General features: G+C 39.0%; 1 protein-coding gene across 1 annotated transcript; it reads left to right on the plus strand.

The window, feature by feature from the left end:
• Positions 1-5,015: 5,015 nt before the first annotated feature.
• Positions 5,016-11,287, plus strand: cbln18 (cerebellin 18). Its single transcript, XM_079885066.1, has 5 exons — positions 5,016-5,055; positions 8,397-8,520; positions 8,625-8,804; positions 8,902-9,033; positions 10,633-11,287. The coding sequence occupies exons 2-5, from the start codon at positions 8,424-8,426 to the stop codon at positions 10,932-10,934; spliced, it is 711 nt and encodes a 236-aa protein (XP_079741192.1). The 5' UTR covers positions 5,016-5,055; positions 8,397-8,423; the 3' UTR covers positions 10,935-11,287.
• Positions 11,288-22,396: the final 11,109 nt, after the last annotated feature.

Raw genomic sequence — 22,396 nt, forward strand, 5'->3', positions numbered from 1 at the left:
GCTTCCACACCAGGGGTCCGTTCTTCGTACGTCACTAACTCAGTTAGCTGGATTTGATTGTTGGCGATTTGGCATGATCTTGGATTGTTTAGTTCTTCGACGCTCATCCTGGACTTGCTGTCATAGCAACAGGTGTGCAATCTTAAACCTGCTCGGGAGCAGCTTATTTTATGTTAACAGGATTAGACTGCGGCTTCATAAGCGGAGCTGATACGGGAAGTCCAGCGCAGCGCGATAGTGCACTTTCTGAGATATATATAGTTTTTTCTCGTGACTCGTGAGATTGTCGTTTACATTATTCATTTTTTGGAAACGCAAATTTATTTTTGACTTGTCGGAGTCGGGCTTTAACTACAACACAAACTGTTTGCATTGCCCTAAGATTATTTGCGAGTGGCTTTAAAAAACAGTTTTAGTTTTTTTTTGTGGCATTTCCAAGCCACTTAAGACCCAATGTTGTAAAGCAGTTTTTTTTAAAGCAGTTTTTTTTAGGCTATTGTTGCATTACAAATTTATGAAATGTTTAATTTAGGTTGCAACAGTAAAAGTTGAGTACATTTAAGTTAGCATTTTAAGGTTAGGTTAGGATAATAGTAACAACAGTTTCTGCCAGTCCTGTTTTTCTCTATTGTAAGTCACCTTTTGTCTTTAATGGCTTGAGCCCGTAGCCCCAGACGCACCTTTTGTCTTTAATGGCTCGAGCCCCAGCCCTAGACGATGAATCGTTAGGTTGATTGGATTAGCTGTAGGGGAGACTTTCACCTTTTGTCTTTAATGGCTCTGGGATTGGCTCTTGGAACCGGAGTACCTGGCCAGTATCAGCATTTGAATAAGTTATGCTGATTCAATTGGACTGGTAGCGCTCTCAGAGAAGGGTGTGTTCATACTTAATTTACATGCTTTGTTCAGAGACTCCACCTCTATGTAATCCCTCCCCTCTTTGAAAAGTATAATTACAATGAATACTGTATTATGGTCAGACTTGATGATGATGAACTACAGATTTGACGAACTACAGACTCTGAAGAATAAATCTCTTCTGCTTATAAGATCCATCTCAAGTCTCCTGGTTTTTGCTTCGATGAAGGAATAAAAAGTTCCCAACACTATCATAATTTTTTATGAAGATCATGCAATCATGACCATGCCGATCACAGTATATGTCACTCAGGCTTCACTAACAGTGAACGCAGGCGTTTAAAGTCTGTGTAGAGAGAATGGTGTCGTCTTAGCGGCCCCTAATTTAATAACAAATGATCATTGCGACGGAAGCAAATCAATTAAAACTAACTTTAGATGGAAATACCTTAACTCTGCTGTAAAGCCGAAACAATCTCTGTTACCTTAAATTATACGCTTATCTCTGTAAAGCTGCTTTGAGACAATCTACATTGTTAAAAGCGCTATATAAATGAAGATGACTTGACTTGACTTGACTAACGTGATTGGTAGACTATAGGCTATAGACTGCCATCAAGGCCTCAATGAAGGGGATTATGTGAACAGAAAGGGGGTTCACAATGTAAATGTGCAGCCCAGTTACTATTGTGATTCTTAATATTCCAGATTAGTAATATTATATCAAATAAAAAAAGGCAGTTGACATTGTTGCATGTGTCATATTACACAACATTGCCACAAAAAAACACTTTTCATTAAATGTTTAATAAAAGACAAATATGCTTAGTTCCTTGAGTTGTATTTCAGTTGTTCTTTGTACTGTAAAGAAAAGCCAGTGGTCAAGTGCCTGCAACAAGAGATATTAGACACATGCCTCATGCAACAAATAAAAAGGAAAAGTTGTCTATACACTGCCTGTAACGGGGCGAACAAGACGTGAGGCGTGCGGATCCATGTGCAAGCTTTTATTTATAAACATGGTAAACAGGCAAAGGTCAGACAACGGTAAACAGGTAGTCATTTGTCAGTAGTCGATTGTATGCCCACAGTAGTCGATTGTCGAGTTCTCCACTGTTGCTTAGCTACCTATGATCACGCGCGTGAACTCGGCAATCGACTACTGTGGACTTCGACCGAAAACAGGATGTAAATACAGGTATGTGCGCTGGCTGAATTAACATCACTTTTATCCATATCTTGCACATCTACTGCAGTCAGATTCACCCGTGTTCACTCTGAAGGAATCACTCACATGACCTGTGCACTTGTAATGACACATCAAGGATGTTAAGAGGCTAAAAGCAGGTTTAAAACTTGCCCCATTGAAGTCAACAGGGTGCAAATTTTAAAAATAGAATAACTCGGTGCAGGCAACACCGATTTTTGTCGTTGTTCTCTGTACTGACAGCACTCCAAATGTACAAAAAAATTGACCAGAGTTCTCCTTTAAAGCTAGGGTAGAATTTTTTTCCAGAAACTGGTTGAAAGTGTGTTCCTTTCTTGGTAGCTATATATATATAGGAGGATGTCCTACCTGTTTGTCAATATATACATTTGCATACTTCTACGCAACTTGTTTGCAAAAACAAACATGTCATCAGCGTGTTCATTGTGCTGAGAAAGTGAGAATAGATGCCAAACATTAGCAGTTCCACTTTAAAAAAAAAAAAAAAACTTATGACATTATATTATTGCAAAAGGTTGTTTTTTTTTTAAACCTTTTTTTCATTATTCACATTCATTATTATTGTTATGTCTCACCAGTGAATAAGACATGAGGTAATCTAAAAGCATTGCACTTTCCTCCACCAACTCTGTCTCTCTTTGCAGAGGAGGCATGGCTTTGGAGACACTCTGAAGGGAGGGTAGGATCATATCCTTTCAAAGCTAGCTTGCTATTGCTAGCCTCTGTGAAATGTCCTACCCTAGCATTAAGACTGTTTGCAATATTTATTGTTTTAATGCTTACTGTAGTGCATCATATTCCCCCATACATTTTAATTTTCTAATATTTCTTACAGAGAGTGTCCAGAGGACTTCAAAGGAGACGGAGGCAAACATTGGAGCGGTTGTCGCCTTATGTTTAAAATATGCCCCAGACAGGGTGGGCGGAGGCGGCAGGAAAAACATTTGTACGATTTTAGAATAAGGATAATGTTAAATATAAATGGTTATTGTTGAAATCCTTCTGTTAAAATAATGTAAAAAAATAAAATAAAAGTTTATTTTAGAATCCATTTAATTTCTTTGTCATTTATCTAATAAACAACATTTGTTGATTCCAGTTTAACCAAGATTTTTAAGTTACTTTTCTTTTTGCTCTTGTCTTAAGATAAATACTTTTGGGTTGTCTCGCATTGGATCTTGACCTTGTTGTTACATTAAGTTTCTTTGTATGTTGATTTTTATTTTACAACGAAAACCTGGCTCTGCTAAAAGTTCGATGTCATGCCAACAAAATAACCATATATTTCTTTAAGTTGGAATTTGACAGCTGATGTTGTGTTTTGAATGATATCTGGCCCAACATGTGAGTTTGATGTCTAGCTTAACATTGGGGTCTGACGTCAAACTGATTTCCATTTTCAACCAAAATGCAACGTCCAACAAGGGAGGTTTACCCAACATCGAGTTGACGTCATAACCCAACGTCAGACTGACGTTTACTTTCAATGTTGGACAGACATTGCATTTTGGTTGCAAAAACCTGTAAACCTGTAATACCCCTTATCACGGTCGGTTCCTCTTCCTGGGAAGTTCCTTTTTTTTTGCAATCTTTTTTTGTAAGTTTATAACACAGTATGTAAAACTATGTGAAAAAAAGTAATTAATAGGTTACTAAATCAAAAGAGTAAACACAACTACAAGCCAAGTATATACTTAGAATACTTTATTATACTTTTAAGTACATCTCAATCAAAAGATAGATACAAGTATAAGGCCAAATATACTTTTCTGTCAGTATATGTCAAGTATACACACTGCAATTTTAAGTATGTTTCTGAGAAGTACATAAAACGTAGACTGAAAATATACTTTTTTTTTATTTTTAGTTTAAAAGAAGTATACTAATTGCACACTTGGATAAACTTATTTTTCGTAAGGGTCAATATCTTGGCCCTGCAAGGGATTGAGACTGATTTGTTTTTTTGTTGACAAAACTTGGACACTTCACCTTTACAGTATATGCTTTGCACATGCAAAACATCTGCATTTGCACATCATTGTTTGTATTGATTGCATTATTTGTAAAACTACAATGTAGGAAACTTATCCAAGATGTGATCCGTGGGAACAGAGCAAGGCCGGTGGAATGAAGCCTACCCAAGCGACACACCTGTCTCAAGTCCATGGAGGATCTCCGGAAGGATGGAAGCATAAAGGGACGAGTGACGACAGTGGAAGCGGAGAGAGGTCCAGGCCTGGGACATTTCATGTTTGTGTGCCTGGCAGTTTCAGAGAGACATGGCTGCAGTTTTTTGTTAGTAACATAGAAGAATTGCTTTTAGCCTTTTATATCTTCAGGATATTTTTTCTTTGTGGCAGACACAAACACAAGTTTCATATTACACTGCAATAGCCCCCCCTCGGCTTTAAAATAAGTGATTATTTGCCAATATATCACTTTAATCTTACAATCACAGTAAATTTGTGCTCAAGATTTGGGATAATATGAAAATACAGGCACATATGAGACAACACTGTAAACAATGATCTTAGATTCACATCTTTCTCTAGTCTACACCCTGTTCTGAGAATCAGGAAACCAAATCCTGCACCCACCTCTAGATTTGGACTTCAGATTTTGCCACATTCTTCATTTGTCGCTAAAATGACTGGTGAACAATCACACACCATGATATTATCTGTAGTCCATGAGGAGTTGAAAGAGACCAGAGTATCCTGGTAAGAAATATATTGTGGGTATCAGTTACAAAATATCCTTTTCATGTATTCATGTTCAAGTGGAACAAATGAAAGGCATTGTGGTGTCCCATATTCTTTCTTTAATTTTTTAGCCTTATCAGATGCTTCAGAGGGTGAGGAACTCAGAGCAACTCCACCCACTGCATAAATCTGCAAAGAACGGTCCACTTACAACTCTGGTCCGTGACTGACTCCATTCTTCTGCACCTCATCTGTTTCTTCATAGCAGTAAGTATTAAAATCAATTATATTTAAAAACATAAGTATAAGCAGAAAACTCATTTGTCTGTATTGTTTTTTTTTTTTTTTACATGGAACTTTTGAAAAATGCTCGCCTGTATATAGTTAGATACATTAGTAGTAGTTTTATATAAATAATTCACAAACGTCTGGTTTATGTTTGGGTGTATTTATGCTTTTGGTTGGCATGTTTATTCTTAGCTGGCACTGTAGTTTTTCAATGTCGTATTTTAGCTTCTGTCTATTTGATTCCATTGATCTCCCTGTTACTTAATTTCATGGCTTATATGTTTATACTGTATATTAGGGCTCACATGTTTATTATATAATTAATTAAAATATATAAACTGAAAATAATATGAGAGCTTTTGGAGATAATACTTCTATTTTGCATTTTTTGTTTAATACACATTATACTGTCAGCATAAGAATTTATGAAAAACTTAATTGAAAGAAAAATCTCCATTTCCCCTGTTAGCTTTACAGTTTTTGTCAAATTGCTTACTCACTAAAAGTGGAACTTGAGGCTCACTCGGTGAAACCATTCACTCATATATCGAATCTTCAGACCAAGTCTGCAAAACTGCAAGCACATTATATGCTTTACACTCAGTTTGCAGTTGAAAAACAAACTTTTTGCAAAAACTCTCAACACAGTTCTCTACATGCCACACTCATTTGCTGATGACCTTGTAACGCAAAGTTGAGATGTTGTTGCCCAGAGAGAAAAACAATATGTGGTGTCGGAGGAAAAGCTGCATGAGAGACGAGATATGGCCGATTTTCCCCGGGTTTAATTAAATGACTTAAACGTCACACTCATCCACATGCATGGGGATTGAGTAAGAAAAAGTATACTAATTGTTACGTCACTCGTTAATTAGATGTTATTTGTCTAGCAATATTATTAGACATAACAAAAGTTTTGCATGTGTGTGTCAAGACAGTAATGGGAATTGCAAAAGAAAAGGAACGGACAACAAACCAACAACTTAGTTGAAAGATTGAATTATTCAACTGCAATAAAGTGAAGTAGTAATAAGGTAAAGTAATGAAGTAATTCATATTTACAATATGTACAATGTAACAAGGACGAGCAAAATCGACAAACAATCTGGTGGAGAGGAAGGAGCGAGAGAGTGGTGCTTAAATCAAAAACTGAATAAAACAAGAAAACCCTCTAACTAAAGTTAAGGAACTGAACTACCAACAAAAAATGTAGAAAGAAACATCTTCAGCGTACAATACGCATAACTAAACTATACTAACTAACTAAACAAACAAAAACATACATAATTAGCACCACTGAGTGACTGAGATGGAGAGTTTATGAGGGCAACGGTAACAAATATTTAGCATTGCACATCCAGCATGTCTCAAGGGCACGAACACAAACAAGCAGGCACAAACAAAGGAGAGCTGATCCAACTGCCAGATCATGAAAGCAGTGAACCCCCAGACATCCATCAGTCTCTCAGGCCCCATTTACACTGCACGGTTCAAGTGACCCAATTCCGATGTTTTCCTCTCATGTGGCTCAGATCGGATATGACCGGTGAACGTGCAAGCAGGAAAAAAGCACATGGATTCTGATATTCTCAGATCGGTTTCAGGCCTCACTCATATGTGGTAATAAATCGGATATGAATCGGATACATGCATTTGCGTGTGCCATGTAAGCAGACAAATCGGATATTCCCCAGTAAATGCGAGTCGTACGTCATTAAAAAAGGGACGTCAACTCAGGTGGACACCAACTGCGATCACATGACTTATTAATGGCGCGATGGAGGACGAAGGCTCAACACAGTGGAGTAATTTTTTTTTTGTAAAAAGTGTCAATAGGCCAACAAGCCAATAGTGTCAATATTCAGTTCAAGTCACTTCAGTGTTGATTCAGTTCAGTTCATTAATTGTAATATTCATCTGTTGTGCATAATATCCACTTCTATCCAGACTGGACTATTGTAATGCTCTCCTGGCTGGTCTTCCAGCTTGCTCTGCCAAACCTCTGCAACTGATCCAGATGCCGCAGCTAGAGTGGTCTTTATCGAGCCCAAGAGAGCACACGTCACTCCTCTCCTCACTAAACTGCACTGGTTGCCAGTTGCCGCTCGCATCAAATTCAAGTCACTGACGTTTGCCTACAGAACAACCACTGGCTCTGCTCTCCTTTTACCTAAACTCATTACTCCAGACTTACGTGCCATCCAGAAACGTGCGCTCTGCAAGTGAACGCCGTACAGTGGCTGAGAAGTGCAAAACAAACCACAATTCTGAAAACAAAACAACAAATTTATAAACGCAATGGAAAGACTAAAACTCAATAAAAATTCCAAAAACAAAATAACAAATCAGAAAACACAACGACAAGTCAGACAAAACGGAAACGGTATGTGGCGAATGGAATACTGACCGCTGATTGGACGATTGGATCGTTATAATTTGTCAAACCTATTAGTTCTTAATGATGCCAATCTCACTCAGTAATTATTGATTACCTAATAAGGAACTATCTTAGTCCTAAATTCGATATTACTAACTGATTAGTTAAGCTTGTGTCTATATTAGGTGGTAGTAGCTCCACTTGGCCAGTCCGGTTCCATTCACAAAGCATTGCCGAAAATGCAGTCGAGAGTCCTGGACATTTACGGGTGTCACTGCCGCAAGCTCCAATGTATACAAATAATTATTTATAAATATAATTTTCGTACAGCCAGTAGGCCCCTCCCCTGTTAATGCGCCCCTGTGTATGGATTACTTTTATGATGGATGGATGCACTTTTTGGGGCTTCAAAATCTCAGGTACCATTCACTCCCATTATAAAGCTTGGAAGAGCCAGGGTATTTTTTAATGTAACTCCGATTGTATTCGTCTGAAAGAAGAGAGTCATTTACACCTAGGATGGCTTGAGGGTGAGAAAATCATGGGATAATTTTCACTTTTGGGTGAACCTGACCATTTAAAGAGACTTCAAATCTGTACAACTCTGGCAGCAAATCAATGATATCGAAGGAATAATGTGATTGGTCATGTGATTCTGGGTGACTGTAAGTAGTCTCCAAAGGTAGACAGGGAACACAGCAAAAATGTGTACGGGGACAGGGTTGGGGAACACTCTAGTAGAGACCTGGGGTATAATATTTCTTTGTTTTGTTATGTTTAAAATAATGAAGGTTTTCGTTCACATTTCAAGGGTTTAAATTAGATTTGAATTCCATATTTTTAGATTTTTCATCTTTACTGTGTGTGTGTGTGTATGCATTTATGTAATATATATAATATATTTATTTATTTATTAAATATGTAAAACAGTTTTATTTTAAAGGACAGTTGGATTCTGGGGATTCTGAGGATGAAGACACTTGCTGGTCCATGTATTTTGATGATTCTCTGTCTCTGCTCAAGGTCAGAGGCTGCCACGGCCTTTGACCTCCTGCGTGAAACTGCTGGTGAATAATTTGACCATGCTTTATTCTCAGGTTCATATAATTACAGCTTTTGCAGGGCTTTGTTTCACTTCTACTTACTTTTGTTACTTTTCCCTTCCATTCAGTGAGTTGGACAGGGACTCTGCCCTGTGGTGGATGGGACTGTGAGTGTGCATTCAGGAGACAGCAGGGTTGCTGTTGTGTTGCGAAGCCACTGTTTGAGCTGGAGGAGGCCACCTTCATGCGTTTGGTTGGCTTATGGGAAGGACTGTCTCACCTGAACAGCCAAATAGAGGAAGTCACAGGTAGTCATCACAATTGTCACCTCACATTTACTTATCTGAGATAAAACATTATGCAAATGTTTGCAGAATTTTCTTTGCTTTCTGTCCCATCCTCAAGCTGGATCTAAGATAGCCTTCACTGCTGCAATGCTACCAATGAGTGGATGTCTTGGGCCTTTCACCAGCAACATGTCCATCTCTTACCAGTCTGTCTCACTCAATCAGGGAAATGGGTACAATTCTGCATTGGGTAAGCAGGCCGAAATACACCGTGCAACATTACAACTTTACATATTAGGGCTGTGTCATAAACCTAATGTCAAAAAACTATTGGAGGAGTCAGAGGCAGTTCTGAATGTTTCTTGAATACAATTTTAATTAAACAAGGCAGTCCAACAGGTCAAAAGCCGATCAGGCGGTCTCTGAACCGGTGAAGGGGTGAGATTAGGCAAGTAGTGTGAATCGAGAGAAGAATGAAATGCTACAGGTACAGGATAACTGGGATAACTGAGAGCCGGGACATGACACAATACCTCTTGACTTGAACTCGGCTAGAGAGAGGAAATAAGGAGAAAATAATGCCACGGTCACACTAGACTTTAAGCACATACAATTTCTATGGACACTATACTGCAGCGCTCCTAACTTTCTTCTTCTTCTTTGAATAATTCAACACATAATACATCCAGAATGGAGATATACTGTATTCAATCTACTTCACTTTTTTTTTCTAAGATCAAAGAAAACAGCCCTTTCAGGACCACCCTTATTCATCATTGATTTAATCGTATCCTGTTTAATTAATTAATTAAAGCAGACAAATCGAAGTTGAAGTACATGACTTCAACCCATTGTGGTAATTAACGCATTCATTTACACTACAAGTTAATAAAATATGTCATTAAGGAATTAATACATTATGACACATTTAATTAATAATAGTTCATATATTACTTAATCTATTAACCATATAGAATCTTTATTAGTTGCTGATGCAGTAATCATTAATTAATGGTTTAGTTCTTCATGAGTCAACACATGATTATCTGTGCATTAGTTAAGCATGAATTAATGCTTATTAGTGCATCCGCATTGTAAAGTGTTACCAAAACATCAAATAAAATAGTCCAGGCCTGGTCCTCTCTCGTCCTTCACTGCCGTCGCTCCTCCTTTTCTGCTTCCGCTCCTCCATGAGAGATATGACGCTCATTAGTAGTCACGCCACCGGCCTCGCAACGTTCTCCCACGGCCCTCGCCGTCGTCCTGCTCACCACAACGCCATTTTTGCATTGTAGTGTGGACTGTCAAAATGGAGATATTTAATAACGATGACGTAAGTTTAGTCATGCAACGCATATTGTACCAATAAATATTCATGTTTATACCGATATTGTGCCTGTTGTGTGCTATTCACTTTCACACTGTTGTCACGAAATTTCACAAAATTATCCTGTCATTAGAATTGCATGATAACTTTATTATTTATTTCTGTTTCATCTCAGTGAGCTTTTATGCATGCAGAGTAAAGGTGAATTTAGCATTTTCCAGAAGTTTCTCATCCACACTGAAATGTCGGAAAACACCTGAAAACGATGCTAGTGTTCAAGTTATTAGATTTCATTGCGCTGTGGCAGGAAGTGTTCCCAGTATAATTACATGTGCAAATGATTAACCCAACATCTCATTTAAATTATGCTTAGTATAGGTCAAACTAAACTCCTGTTTAGATTCATGTTATGACCATATGCAGCGCATCTTGTTCAATTCATCCTTATAGAAACAGCTTCTCAACATAAGTCTGAGTAAGCCAACAATACAAAGTATTCAAGCTGAACCTGATTCTTCACAGGTACATTCACAGCCCCCCACGCTGGGCTCTTCTTCTTCACCTTCACGGCTTATTCCAAAGCTGGAGATGCAGGAGAGCGGCTCTACCAAAAGCTGCAGTTGATGAAGAACGGTCAGCTGATTGCCTCCTCCTGGGAGGATAACCGTGAGGATTCAGAGGATAGTAGTACTCAGACTGTTCTTCTCCAGCTTAGACGTGGCTGTCAAGTCTATGTTGAGCTGCTCTCTGGCAGACAGCTTTGTGGAGACACCCAGGGCCATAACACTTTCAGTGGATACCTGATCTATCCATTCTCTGAGTAATGAGAAAAGACCTGTAAAAGCATACACAACAATCTTCATTGTAATGCCTTCCATCAAGATTAAAACTATTTTAAAAAGATGTTAATCTGGAATTCTTTATGTGAAATTGTCATAGAAATTACAAAATCAGCATGTACGCTACCATTGCAACAGAGTATATGGCTTAATGAATAAAGGTTACTTTAATAGCTTTCTGTGGCACTTATAACTTCCAGGTTGTTGACATTTCATAATATATTCTTTTATTGATTTGCTTTCATCTTCATATGTGTATGTATAAAGTGTTTGGAGCCAAAGTAGAGAACATCATCAGATGTTTATCAGACGAGCATCAGCTGCATTAACCATACACGCATGACACATTTTCTCTGTTATTAGAAGTGTTCTATATTATTTTAGAATGTAATAAAGGAATGGATCATAATCTTATTTTGCACTGGCTATTATTAGAGTGTGGATAGCAGAGGTGGGACAAAGTCATTGTTATGCAAGTCACAAGTAAGTCTCAAGTCTTTGCCCTCGAGTCCCAAGTCAAGTCGAGTCAAAGATGAGGCAAGTCCCGAGTCGAGTCAAAAGTCAAAGCCAACAAGTCTCAAGTCGAGTCCAAAGTCCTACCATTTTAGTTTCGAGTCATTTCAAGTCCTCTTACCACAGAAATAAAATGTATACAAATCATGTATGTCTGTAAGATTTGTATTTATTTAAACCTCTTTTTATACAATGACATTAAAGGACAAATCCAGTGAAAAATGAACCTAGGGGTAATTAACACATGGTTACCGAGTCGATCGTTCCCTGCGATGCGTTTTCATGTAAATCGAATGTATAGAGTTTTATCTTTAAAAACAGTATAGCTCATAGCAGTAGAATATGGGGCATAGAGTAAGTAAAATTAAATCGCTAGTTAATACCACTAACAAGGCTCAAAATAGCCTCACACTAACACGGTAGCATAATGAGGGTCCTTACATACAAACCGAAGCATTGAGAACTTTGTAAGTGTACAGACAGTTTAATAAGAAGATGCTTTATAAAGACAGTACATTATAGTAAGACAGTATACATTATGTAAGGACCCTCATTATGTTACCGTGTTAGTGTGAGGCTATTTTGAGCCTTGTTAGTGGTATTAACTAGCGATTTAATTTTACTTACTCTATGCCCCATATTCTACTGCTATGAGCTATACTGTTTTTAAAGATAAAACTCTATACATTCGATTTTCATGAAAACGCATCGCAGGGAACGATCGACTCGGTAACCATGTGTTAATTACCCCTAGGTTCATTTTTCACTGGATTTGTCCTTTAATCAAATACAGTAAAAAACAGAAAATTTAATTTGCACAAAAAATTTCACATGAATTTCTTTCTTCTGCTGAACAGAAAGGAAGATATTTAGAAGAATGTCAGTAACCAGTTTCTGGGTCCCATTGACTTCAATGGGGGATGCAATTATTAATAATTGTGATGTAATTTTTGCATCACAATAAGTGTATTGTGATTGTCAAAACATTTTAGTAACTAAACTGAATTTTATTAGGTTTAGTGACAACGTTACAATGTTTACATGGTTCAATTTCTGGTAAGCTACGCTTTTTTATTATTTCAGTTCAATTCAATTATTGTGATTTGATTTAATATTGACTCATTTGGATAAATATTAGGTAGGCTACACAAGATAGGCATTAATTTTTCTCAAGAAAAAAACAACTCACCTAATGCTGTAAACATACAGAGAGCCCTATCAGCTGGCAGTAGCTATTATTTAAGGTTAAAAATAACACAAATTAAATATAATGCGTTTTTTTTTTATTATAATAACAACTTTATTTAATGATATAAGTAAAAATATAATAAACATGCAATATAGTACACATATTTAGCAAAATACTTTTTTTTTTTTTTTTAAAAAAGCTCTTTTTTTCTAGCCAACTAACGTGCCTATATTATGGTCATTAAATGGCTTTCCTGAGGTAAATGTTATGTGACATAATTGTTCTCCAGCTGTTTTATTGACCCCTTTGTTTGATGGGTCGATATTATGTATGAGGAATATACATTTCGGTAAGTTGTACTGTATCTTTCAACAGTGTTCATTCGTGTTTAACGTTATTTACTATAAACTAGAGATGATCAGGTCACGTGCGCTAGGGATCTGTCGTGTCACATTTACAAGCGCCAAAACGGTATTTATTGTCTGAATTTCGTAACAAAAGTGACAGAATCTGAGAGCAGAGATTTTTTTATATAATAAGTAACCTGCTCGTGCTCTGTCTAGTCTGTCGGTCTCCGTGTCCTCTTTGCTTCGCGATTTTTCTGTGCGTGAGAAAATGCATTTGTGGTGTGAGAGCGTGTGAAAAGAATGCGTGAGAGTTGGCAGCTATGTAGCAGCTAGTAAGTTACGGTACATCCAATAAGGTGCTTAGCATTCGTTCAAATTCGTAGCATGCGTTGTTGCTTGTTGCGCTTCATGCAATGTGCCTGCTTAGATGCTGTCGAATCAAAACAACGTGGGACTACAGTGATTGGATGTCGTGCAGGCAGCGCGTGTGCTCTCTGCATGCATACAGGTGGTGCATACAGATGCAGATAAACTGAGAGCGGCGCGGCCGTGTGAACATTTTTTCCCCAGTTTTCATGGGAAGTAGCAAGTCTTCTCGAGTCAAAAGGCGCAAGTCCAAGTGAAGTCACGAGTCATTAATGTTAAAGTCCAAGTCGAGTTGCAAGTCTTTGTACATTTTGTCGAGTCGAGTCTGAAGTCATCAAATTCATGACTCGAGTCTGACTCGAGTCCAAGTCACATGACTCGAGTCCACACCTCTGGTGGATAGTCTAGAAGTAATAAGAAACTACAAGGAGACAGAGGGGCGCTAGGACATGACCCAGGTCAGACGCAAATCCTGCTCCCTAAGAGAGGCCATTCGCATTCCAGATGAAAACTGCAAACTGCTGCAAATGAAACTGAAAGATCACATCCTGAAGTTAAAACAGAGGTGTCTTCATTAAAAGTAGTGACACTACTTTATTTAGAAAATAGCTGATGATAAATTAAATGAAGCTCATATCTTGCTTTCATTGAAGTGAACTCAGTTAAATTTGCATATAGTGCAGGAATTGAAGATTAGATTTATATTCATTTTGCAGAGACATGGTTATGTTGCCAAGAGTAAATGGAACAGTTTTAACAAAATGGATAGCTATCCGATCAGTAAAAACGCACGAATGACCAGGTGTAAATAGGCCCTTTGGAAATCTGTTCTACACAGTCTAAGTCAGGGTTTCTCAAACTGGGTCCTGGAGGGCCACTGTCCTGCACAGTTTAGCTCCAACCCTGATCAAACACACCTAGCTGTGGGTTTCTAGTGATCCTGAAGACATTGATTAGCTTGCTCAGGTGTGTTTGATCAGGGTTGGAACTAAACTGTGCAGGACAGTGGCCCTCCAGGACCGAGTTTGAGGAACCCTGGTCTGAATTACACCTCAAATGCCAACCACTGCACTACACTTTGTGGCAGAGCTCTGACAATAATGACAATTTTAAAATATAAATAATAATGACATGTTTTCACTTTGAAATGGTAAAGAAGAATGGGCTCCCCCAGTGTAGCCTGGGTTCTCCCACATTTATTTTTTCTACTGCCAAACAATTATTTTTGCTCCTGGCCACATAGATCAAGCAATTCAGTCTGTGTCCCTTGGTCGCGGAGCAAGGTTATCCAAAGTTGAAATCACTTCAGCCTTCAAAGTCCTATTAAACCTGATTTCTGGCATCACTCCGAGTGTGTCTGTTCGCCATCCGTTTGACCATCAGGTGTGAAAGCAGTCAAACTATCCACTATTGACACACTATCCAAAGCCCTGTGCTGGATCCTCACTAACAAATATGGTATCCCTTACCTCATACATTTACTTGATGACTTCTTTACGGTCTCGCCAAACGAATTCCCTCCAGCTGCCCACCTCAGCACCATCCAAAAGGTTTTCTCATACTAAGTGTTGCCCCGGTATGATTGGCAGATGTCATGCAAACCTGTGAACCTATCAGTGTTTGTACTCCCTTATGATTGGTTAGTATCGTTTAAGTCCTATGAACCTATCAGGGCCTGTGTTGAGAATATAAAAAGGAAAGTGTTTGATTGTTTGGGATGCATCATCCTTGGTGCTGCTCCTTTGTGGAAGCAAGTCATTATGAATGAGGGATAGCGGTTTGTGCATCCTTCTGTTTGCTGTGCGTTGGTGTGTTAGGCAGTTTTCGTGTTAGTCTCCTGGTTTCAAAGGATCTTTGTCCGTTAAATGGAGAGGCTTACTTGTAAGTCTTTTTTTAGTCATTGGCAAGCTAGTAGCAGTAATCTTGTGTGGTGAGTGACCATGCATATTTCTGCATTATGAATCTCTCTTGGTATGTATGATCACCTGCACCTGCGCCTCATCATCACACACCCTTTATCTTCCACCGATCCCTTCTCCTCAGTGTCTGGTCTCGTCTATGACTAACGCCACAGACTACTCACCTGAGATTCCTTCATTCTGTACCACTTACCTGAAGTCCCGTTCTACCCCTTTACGAAAATGTACCATGTTTTTTTGTAGTAACTATGGTTTAACCATGATTTTTTGTTGTAACCATGGTTTAACTATGGTTTTTGTAGAAAAACTATGGTTTTTGTATTGCACTTGGACATTATTACTCGATAGTACAGTTGAGTATTCCAGCAAGCCGTGTGTTAATGTGATGTGTATTCTTCTCATTTTAGCTTCTGCGTCCATTTGGGCTGAAGGTCAAGACAGAACCAAACCAAAGCTGGACCTACTGGCCTATATGACAGATTTCATACTGACAACTACTGGCATGGATGCTGCATCACACTGAACAAAAACTTTTATTGAACAAAAACTTTTTCACCTAGAATTTAAAGTGTGGAGTATTCATTCCCCATGAGTAGACTCCATGTCTTCATATCTTGTGAGTGGATATAATTTAAAACATTCTTAAAAGAACTGCTCATTACTTCTGAATTTATAGTATATATTGTTCTTGTTAAGTAATGTTGTTGTAATCATGTTAATGTATGTACAGTATAAACTGCAAACATGCTTGTGTTGGACACGTGTTTACAGGTTATAGACATTTTAGAGGAGGTAGATTCTGTGTATTTAAAGGTGCTCTAAGTCATATTTATTTATTAATTTTAGACTAGTTGACCAGCACACATTATATGCAATGCAATATAGTGCATGAGTGTCGTCGTCGTTTTCGTTTTCGTAAGTGACCCGTCATCGCCGATCTTCATCACCCTGGTTCTTCCCATCTTCATCTGCCTGTTAAGAGACAAATCATTACTGTCAGTTAAGTCTTCATCAGTTCAACAATCATTATTCATCACATCTGCATTCCTTCCCTGCATTGCTCTCCCCTCTGCACAACTAATAAAACTGGCTATACTCACTAAACCTTATCTGTCCTCTTCTGAGTGTGACAGCTGGGAGATCAAGTGCAAGATATTTTTTTATTGGTTGTCCAAGTAGTGTTTTTTTTTTTTTTTTTTGAGTAGATTATTGTGATGTCCTTACATTAATTCACCACTAGATGGCACTCAATCTTCTTGAGTTACATCCACGTGTGAAGTAAAGGAAAAAAGAGTTAGAGAGAATGCTTGTGCATGTGTGTGCATGTTATCCTGCTGGTTGATAATCGATATTAAAAGTTTACTGAGAGGAATACACTTTATTTTGCTTCTTGTCATGAAGACATACCAAAAAAAAAAAAAAAAAAGTTTCTGATGATAGCATCAGTGAGTCAGTGCTCCTTTTCCCAGTCCTTTTTTGCCTTGTCCCAGTTTGCCCGTTATACCACTTGTAACATGGCTGAAGATGTTTCAGAACTACATGCCTGTCATCAATGCTACTGGAGATTCCTGTCCAGAAGCCAGAAAACGGGATTTGCTTCCTCACCTCGGAACAGGAGGACAGAGATCCATTGCATTAAAGCTTTGGAGGAGCACTTCATTCCTAATATAAATTTGATCATGGAAAGACATGCCTACAGGAAACGAGTGCAGAGATCGGTTGAAACGGTAGTGCAATGCATTGCTGCATTGCGAGATTTGGCGACTACTTGTGAATTTAATGACAATCGTGATGATATGCTGCATGACCAGTGAGGAGAGAACATTGCTAACCCTCGCATTCACAAAAGATTGTTAGTGGAATCTAAATTGACACTGGAGACTGCAATTACAATTGCTACACAGCTAGAGGCCGCTGATGCACAGGAAAAATCTTTTGCTATAAGCAATTCTGCTCCAGTACAAGCCGCACATGCCACTCCTGCGACCGGACGACAGATGTGCATCCTAAGGCCAAATTCAAAGCACGTACCTCATCAAAACCCTCTGCTTCTGCTTCATCAGCTCGGACATGCTTCCGCTGTGTCTCCGATGGACGTCTTTTAAACACACAGAACTGCCTCGCTGATTCTGCTAAATGTAAGAATTGCAATAAGACTGAAATAAGGTTTCTCCGATTGTTGTGGCCCAAAAGAAAGCGGAGGGGTATCGGCATGTGTGTGGATCTGTAAGGGCCCAACAAGGCAGATATAGTAGACAGCTACCTGTTGCCAAACATGGAGGAGATGACATCACTGTAAGGTGCAACTATAGATTTGGAAAGAGCATATAATCAGGTACCTCTTCATGACGACAGCCGTGACCTCACTGCATTCATTACAAATGAGGGCCTCTTCAGGTTCTGCAGGGTACCTTATGGCTTGGCATCAGCTCCATCTGCATTTCAAAAGTGTCCATTTAGAAAGCATAGCTTGAAGTGTTTAGGACACATGGTGGCGTCACTGGATCAGGAACATCTCTCTGCAAGAAACAATGCACCTGCTTCACCAGATGCTGTGGTCCACATTGCAAATGAGGGCCATCAGGGGATTGTGAGAACAAAGCAACGCCTGCGTAAAATTTATTGGTGGCCCAAAATGGACACACTTGTAGAAGAAAAAATGACTGCCTGTCAGTTATGCCTTTCTTTGGATAAAACTGTGAAACCCTCTGCTGTGCCACTCCAGTCTGTTCCTTTGCTCTCTGCACCTCGGGAAAAACTGGTGATAGACTTTGTGGGCCCTTTTGAGACTGCTGTTTGGGACTGTCAATATGCTCTGACACTCACCGACTATTGTGGTAAATGGCCCGAGGTAGCCTTTACTGCGTCTGTTGCAACAAAACAGGTGACTGCATTTCTTACCTCTGTCTTCAATAGACACGGCAACCCGACCACTCTGGGTAGTGATAATGGGCCTCAGTTCACTTCACTCCGGTGAGTGATAATGGGCCTCAGTTCACTTCACCAGAGTTCACTGTGTTCCTGAAAGAGAGAGACATTAAGCACATTTGCACATCAGTAAATTATCCTGCTGCAAATGGAGCTATTGAACACTTAAACAGAGTTCTTAAAAGTACAATTCAATCAGCAATTCTTCAATCAGCACCATGGAAAGCAACAGTGACGGGCTTCCTTCATATCTATCGTGCTACACCTCACGCTGTGACAGGTGTTCCCCTTTCAAATTACTTCATGGAAGGAAAATGTGTACCCGCCTCAATGTCCTGAAACCCTCACCTTCTGGTCATGAGCCTAAACAACTGCAGAAGCGTGTAATGAAATCTCGCTTTGACCACAAGCATCGAGTGCGTCATTCTTCTTTCCAAAAAGGGGATAAAGTGCACTTAAAGTCAAAACATGTACCAAAACCCCATCCAAAATAGGGGTGTGCGATATGACGATTTTTAATCGTGGACGATTAAAATGTCTCCACGATCTGCTTTTTAAGAAATATCGTAGTATCGTGCATCTACCAGTTGTTGTTCTGGCGCCTCTGTCCCACTGAACAACGCGACGTATATTCACATAAAAAGTTTATGCAGCGGAAGGGGACACTGCAGTTCACAAAAGTTCATAATTTGCATGTGCAATAATGACTTGTCGGTTAAACATTTAATTCGCGTGCTGATGCGCGTTTCTCAGTGCGTAGTTAAGTTACATGTGAAGCTCACATGCACTAAAAGCCTGGATACGTTACTGGACTAAGTTATCTTTCGAGTCTTATTGTGCTAATACTGTCAAATACACACAAGGTTTACATAAAGTCGGTTATGTCTAAAGTGAAAGCAAACTTGAGAAATTTGAGAGAAAATCTGCTTGTCAAATGCGTGTATATTAGACGCGTCGCGCGCAGCTCTTAAAGAGACAGTAGCTGAATAGTAAACACGCTGCCGCTTGTCTTTAAAGGGATAGTTCACCCAAAAATAAAAATTATCTCATTATTTATGCACTCTAATGTTGTTCCAAACCTGTATTAATTTCCTTCTAATATTTTCCTAATATTAATATTTTGAAGAATGTGGCTCAGTAACTTTTATTTTCAACAGAAGAAAGAAACTTATTCGAGTTTAAAACAACTTGAGAGAGTAAATTATGACAATTTGAATTTATAGGAGAACTATCCCTTTAATGTTAATAAAACAACAAAATGCAAAGAGAAAATCACTCACTGCTCTTGACTGATAATTTTAATAGTAGCTTTAATAAGTATCAATGGCTAATTTATACAGTGAACTGTTTTGTTTTATTTTCATATTTGTTAATTTAATTACTTTCATCAGTGCTACTGCTAAATACACCTACTGTAGCTGAAAAAAATAAAGCACTGTTTATTTAATTTGTATATTAAATTGTGTATGTGCACTGTGTATATTTGATCTTAATATTTAATAACAAAGAAAATAATGACAAATATTTTTATCTTCGCCCCTGTCTGCCATTCTTTTTTATTTTATATTTTGTTACCTAAGGCTTTGTTTTTAAAATATGGACATTAGTTTGGCTGTAATGCTCAGTCAGAAAATAGTAAAACCAACATAAAAAAAGAATCGTGATAAAATCGTGAATCGTGATTTTTCTGAAAAAAATCGTGATATGATATTTTTGCCATATCGCCCACCCCTAATCCAAAATTCACTCATCCAGTTGAGGTTAGGAAAAAAGTTGGCCCTTACACCTAAGGGCCAATGATGATGGATAGAAGTGGCATGCATCGTGTCTCGCACCCATGCCGACTAATGCACTGGATAATGGACTGACCACCACCAATGCTGAAAACTTGATTCATTTCATGTTTCATTGTCTGGAAATGCAGTGTCTTCTGATACTTGTCCACAGGAGAAATGCCAAAGATGTGAGCCAGGTTGGCTAAATGTCTCTTAGTCTGACAGAAACTGACCTTACATCTTGTAAAAAGTACCATAATAGGTCCCCTTTAATATTTTACCTTTTTTCAGTGTATAGTAATGGAAACAAAGTTCACAGCAGAATCACTGTTTCATCACTCGAAAACAACAGGATGCATACAGTAGATGCATTTCAGGTTTTCTATGGATTATAGTTAACACACTTATGAATTCACATGAACATTCAAGTACTGAATAATAGTTGATTAGTTTTGTTCATATTGTTTTGTTCAAATGCTCTGTTGCATTCATTTGATGTGTTGCTTAGTGCAGTGGTTCTCAACTCCAGTCCTCGGGACCCGTTGCTCTGCACATTTTGTATGTCTCCCTTATTTAACACACCTGAATCAGATCATCAGCTCGTTAAGAGATACTCCATGAACTGAACTGAGTGTGTCAGATAAGAGAGACATACAAAATGTGCAGAGCAACGGGTCCCGAGGACTGGAGTTGAGAACCACTGGCTTAGTGTATACTTCATATATATGTGAAATTGTTGATACATTACTGATTTGATGCTCTTTATTTCTATTTCATGTCAGTTGTTGGCAACAGAAAGAATTCCTTTAACTTGGAGATGATTATGTGATGTCCTTACATTAATGCACCACTAGATGGCACTCAAGCTTCTTGAGTTAGATTCACGTGTGAAGTAAAGGGAAGAAGAGTTAGAGAGAATGTTGTGCATGTGTGTGCATGTTATCCTGTTGGTTGATAATCGTTTACTAAGATAAAAAGTTTACTAAGAGGAATACACTTTCTTGTGTTTCTTGTCATGAATACATTACAATTGTTCTGTTTTGTTTTATTTTACAAGAAGTAATTTGGTGTGTCCACACAGAGTTCTGTGCATAACAATTTATATTGCTTTCAGAAGTGTGTGTGTATTGAGTGTGGTGAAAATCCGAGGGCTCCCGCTGACCGTCTCTCTCTTTTGGTTATTTATTTTACTGGTGGATTTGTTTATTTTGTTTGTGTTTTTTAAGATCTTGTGTAAAAATGTATGTGTTGACTAAATGTTTTAATTATCCTTGTATAATTTAATAAAGTGATCAACCAAATTCCAAGCTTCGCTTACGGTGGCCCAGTAGTGCACAACACAACAGAAAACCAACAACACAATGGAAATGCTCCGTTTCTCAGCCACTATATACCAGGGCTCTCAAGTGTCATACATTGAGCGTGAACCCTCATTTCGGTCTTTTGTCACGCACTCCCACCACACATTGTATTTCTCACACGGAAAAACTATTTATAATATATTTAATATGCCGCAGCGCCCAAAATTTCTCTGGCCGCGCCGCTCTCTCTATGGAACCGGCAGGAATCCAGCGCGTCTCTCCTGGAATTCTTAGTCGAGCCTGCCACTTATCAGCCAATCAAAAAAAGAAAGGGTTCTTTCTTTTTTTTCAGGCTTCGCTCAGGCCCCTTCTCCGCATGCTCACCAAGGCATACGACGCATTCTGCGCTTCACACCATGGCTGTCCTTCAAGTTTTTCAGGCCAAACTTCTCCGCTCTTTGGACGAGTCTGGACCTGAACCGGAAGCTTTCAGGGATCTGCGCAGCGCCACAGACCTGGCCCTGCGAACCACAAAGTCGACATCCCAGGCGATTGGACGAAGCATGGCCAGCTTGACGGTGCTTGAGCGGCACCTATGGCTTAATTTGACTGACATGAAGGACGCAGATAGGACAGCTTTTCTGGACTCCCCTATCTCCACCACCGGACTGTCCCCTATCTCCACCACCGGCTCATGCAAGCTATGCGTCACTTTCTCCTGAAACGCTCCAGCTCTGCTTCGAGCCACCAAAAGAAGGCGCCACCTCCTCAGCAGGTAAAATCAGCGCCTCTAGTCTCCCAGCACCGCCCAGCGGCTGAAGTCCGTCACCGCTCTCGCTTTGCAAAGCGTCAGCAGTTCCCTGAGAGATGGGGACCCCGACCCAAGATTGTGTTGGACCCCAAGCCTCGTAAGCCTTTCTAGCCTTAGGAAGAAAGAGAGAGAGTTTGAGTCCCGCCGAGGCCAGACCACTCTACAAAAAGCGTCTCACACATTTCCCAGTCCCCTTTTTTCAGGCGGCTGGAAATACCAATATTGCAGTAAACGGGTCTGTTATAAAACAGGCACACCTGCAATCAAACCGTTTTTACAGCGACACAAATAAAGCATG

Source organism: Squalius cephalus (genome assembly GCF_949319135.1).
Source record: "Squalius cephalus genome assembly, chromosome: 11".
Classification (NCBI taxonomy): Eukaryota; Metazoa; Chordata; class Actinopteri; order Cypriniformes; family Leuciscidae; genus Squalius; species Squalius cephalus.

Excerpts from the sequence above, each read along its gene's own strand:
- cbln18 (XM_079885066.1), top strand. The coding sequence starts at position 8,424 with ATGAAGACACTTGCTGGTCCATGTATTTTGATGATTCTCTGTCTCTGC. Across the intron at positions 8,805-8,901 it reads CCAAATAGAGGAAGTCACAG|CTGGATCTAAGATAGCCTTC; the intron begins GTAGTCATCACA and ends CCCATCCTCAAG. Across the intron at positions 9,034-10,632 it reads TGGGTACAATTCTGCATTGG|GTACATTCACAGCCCCCCAC; the intron begins GTAAGCAGGCCG and ends GATTCTTCACAG.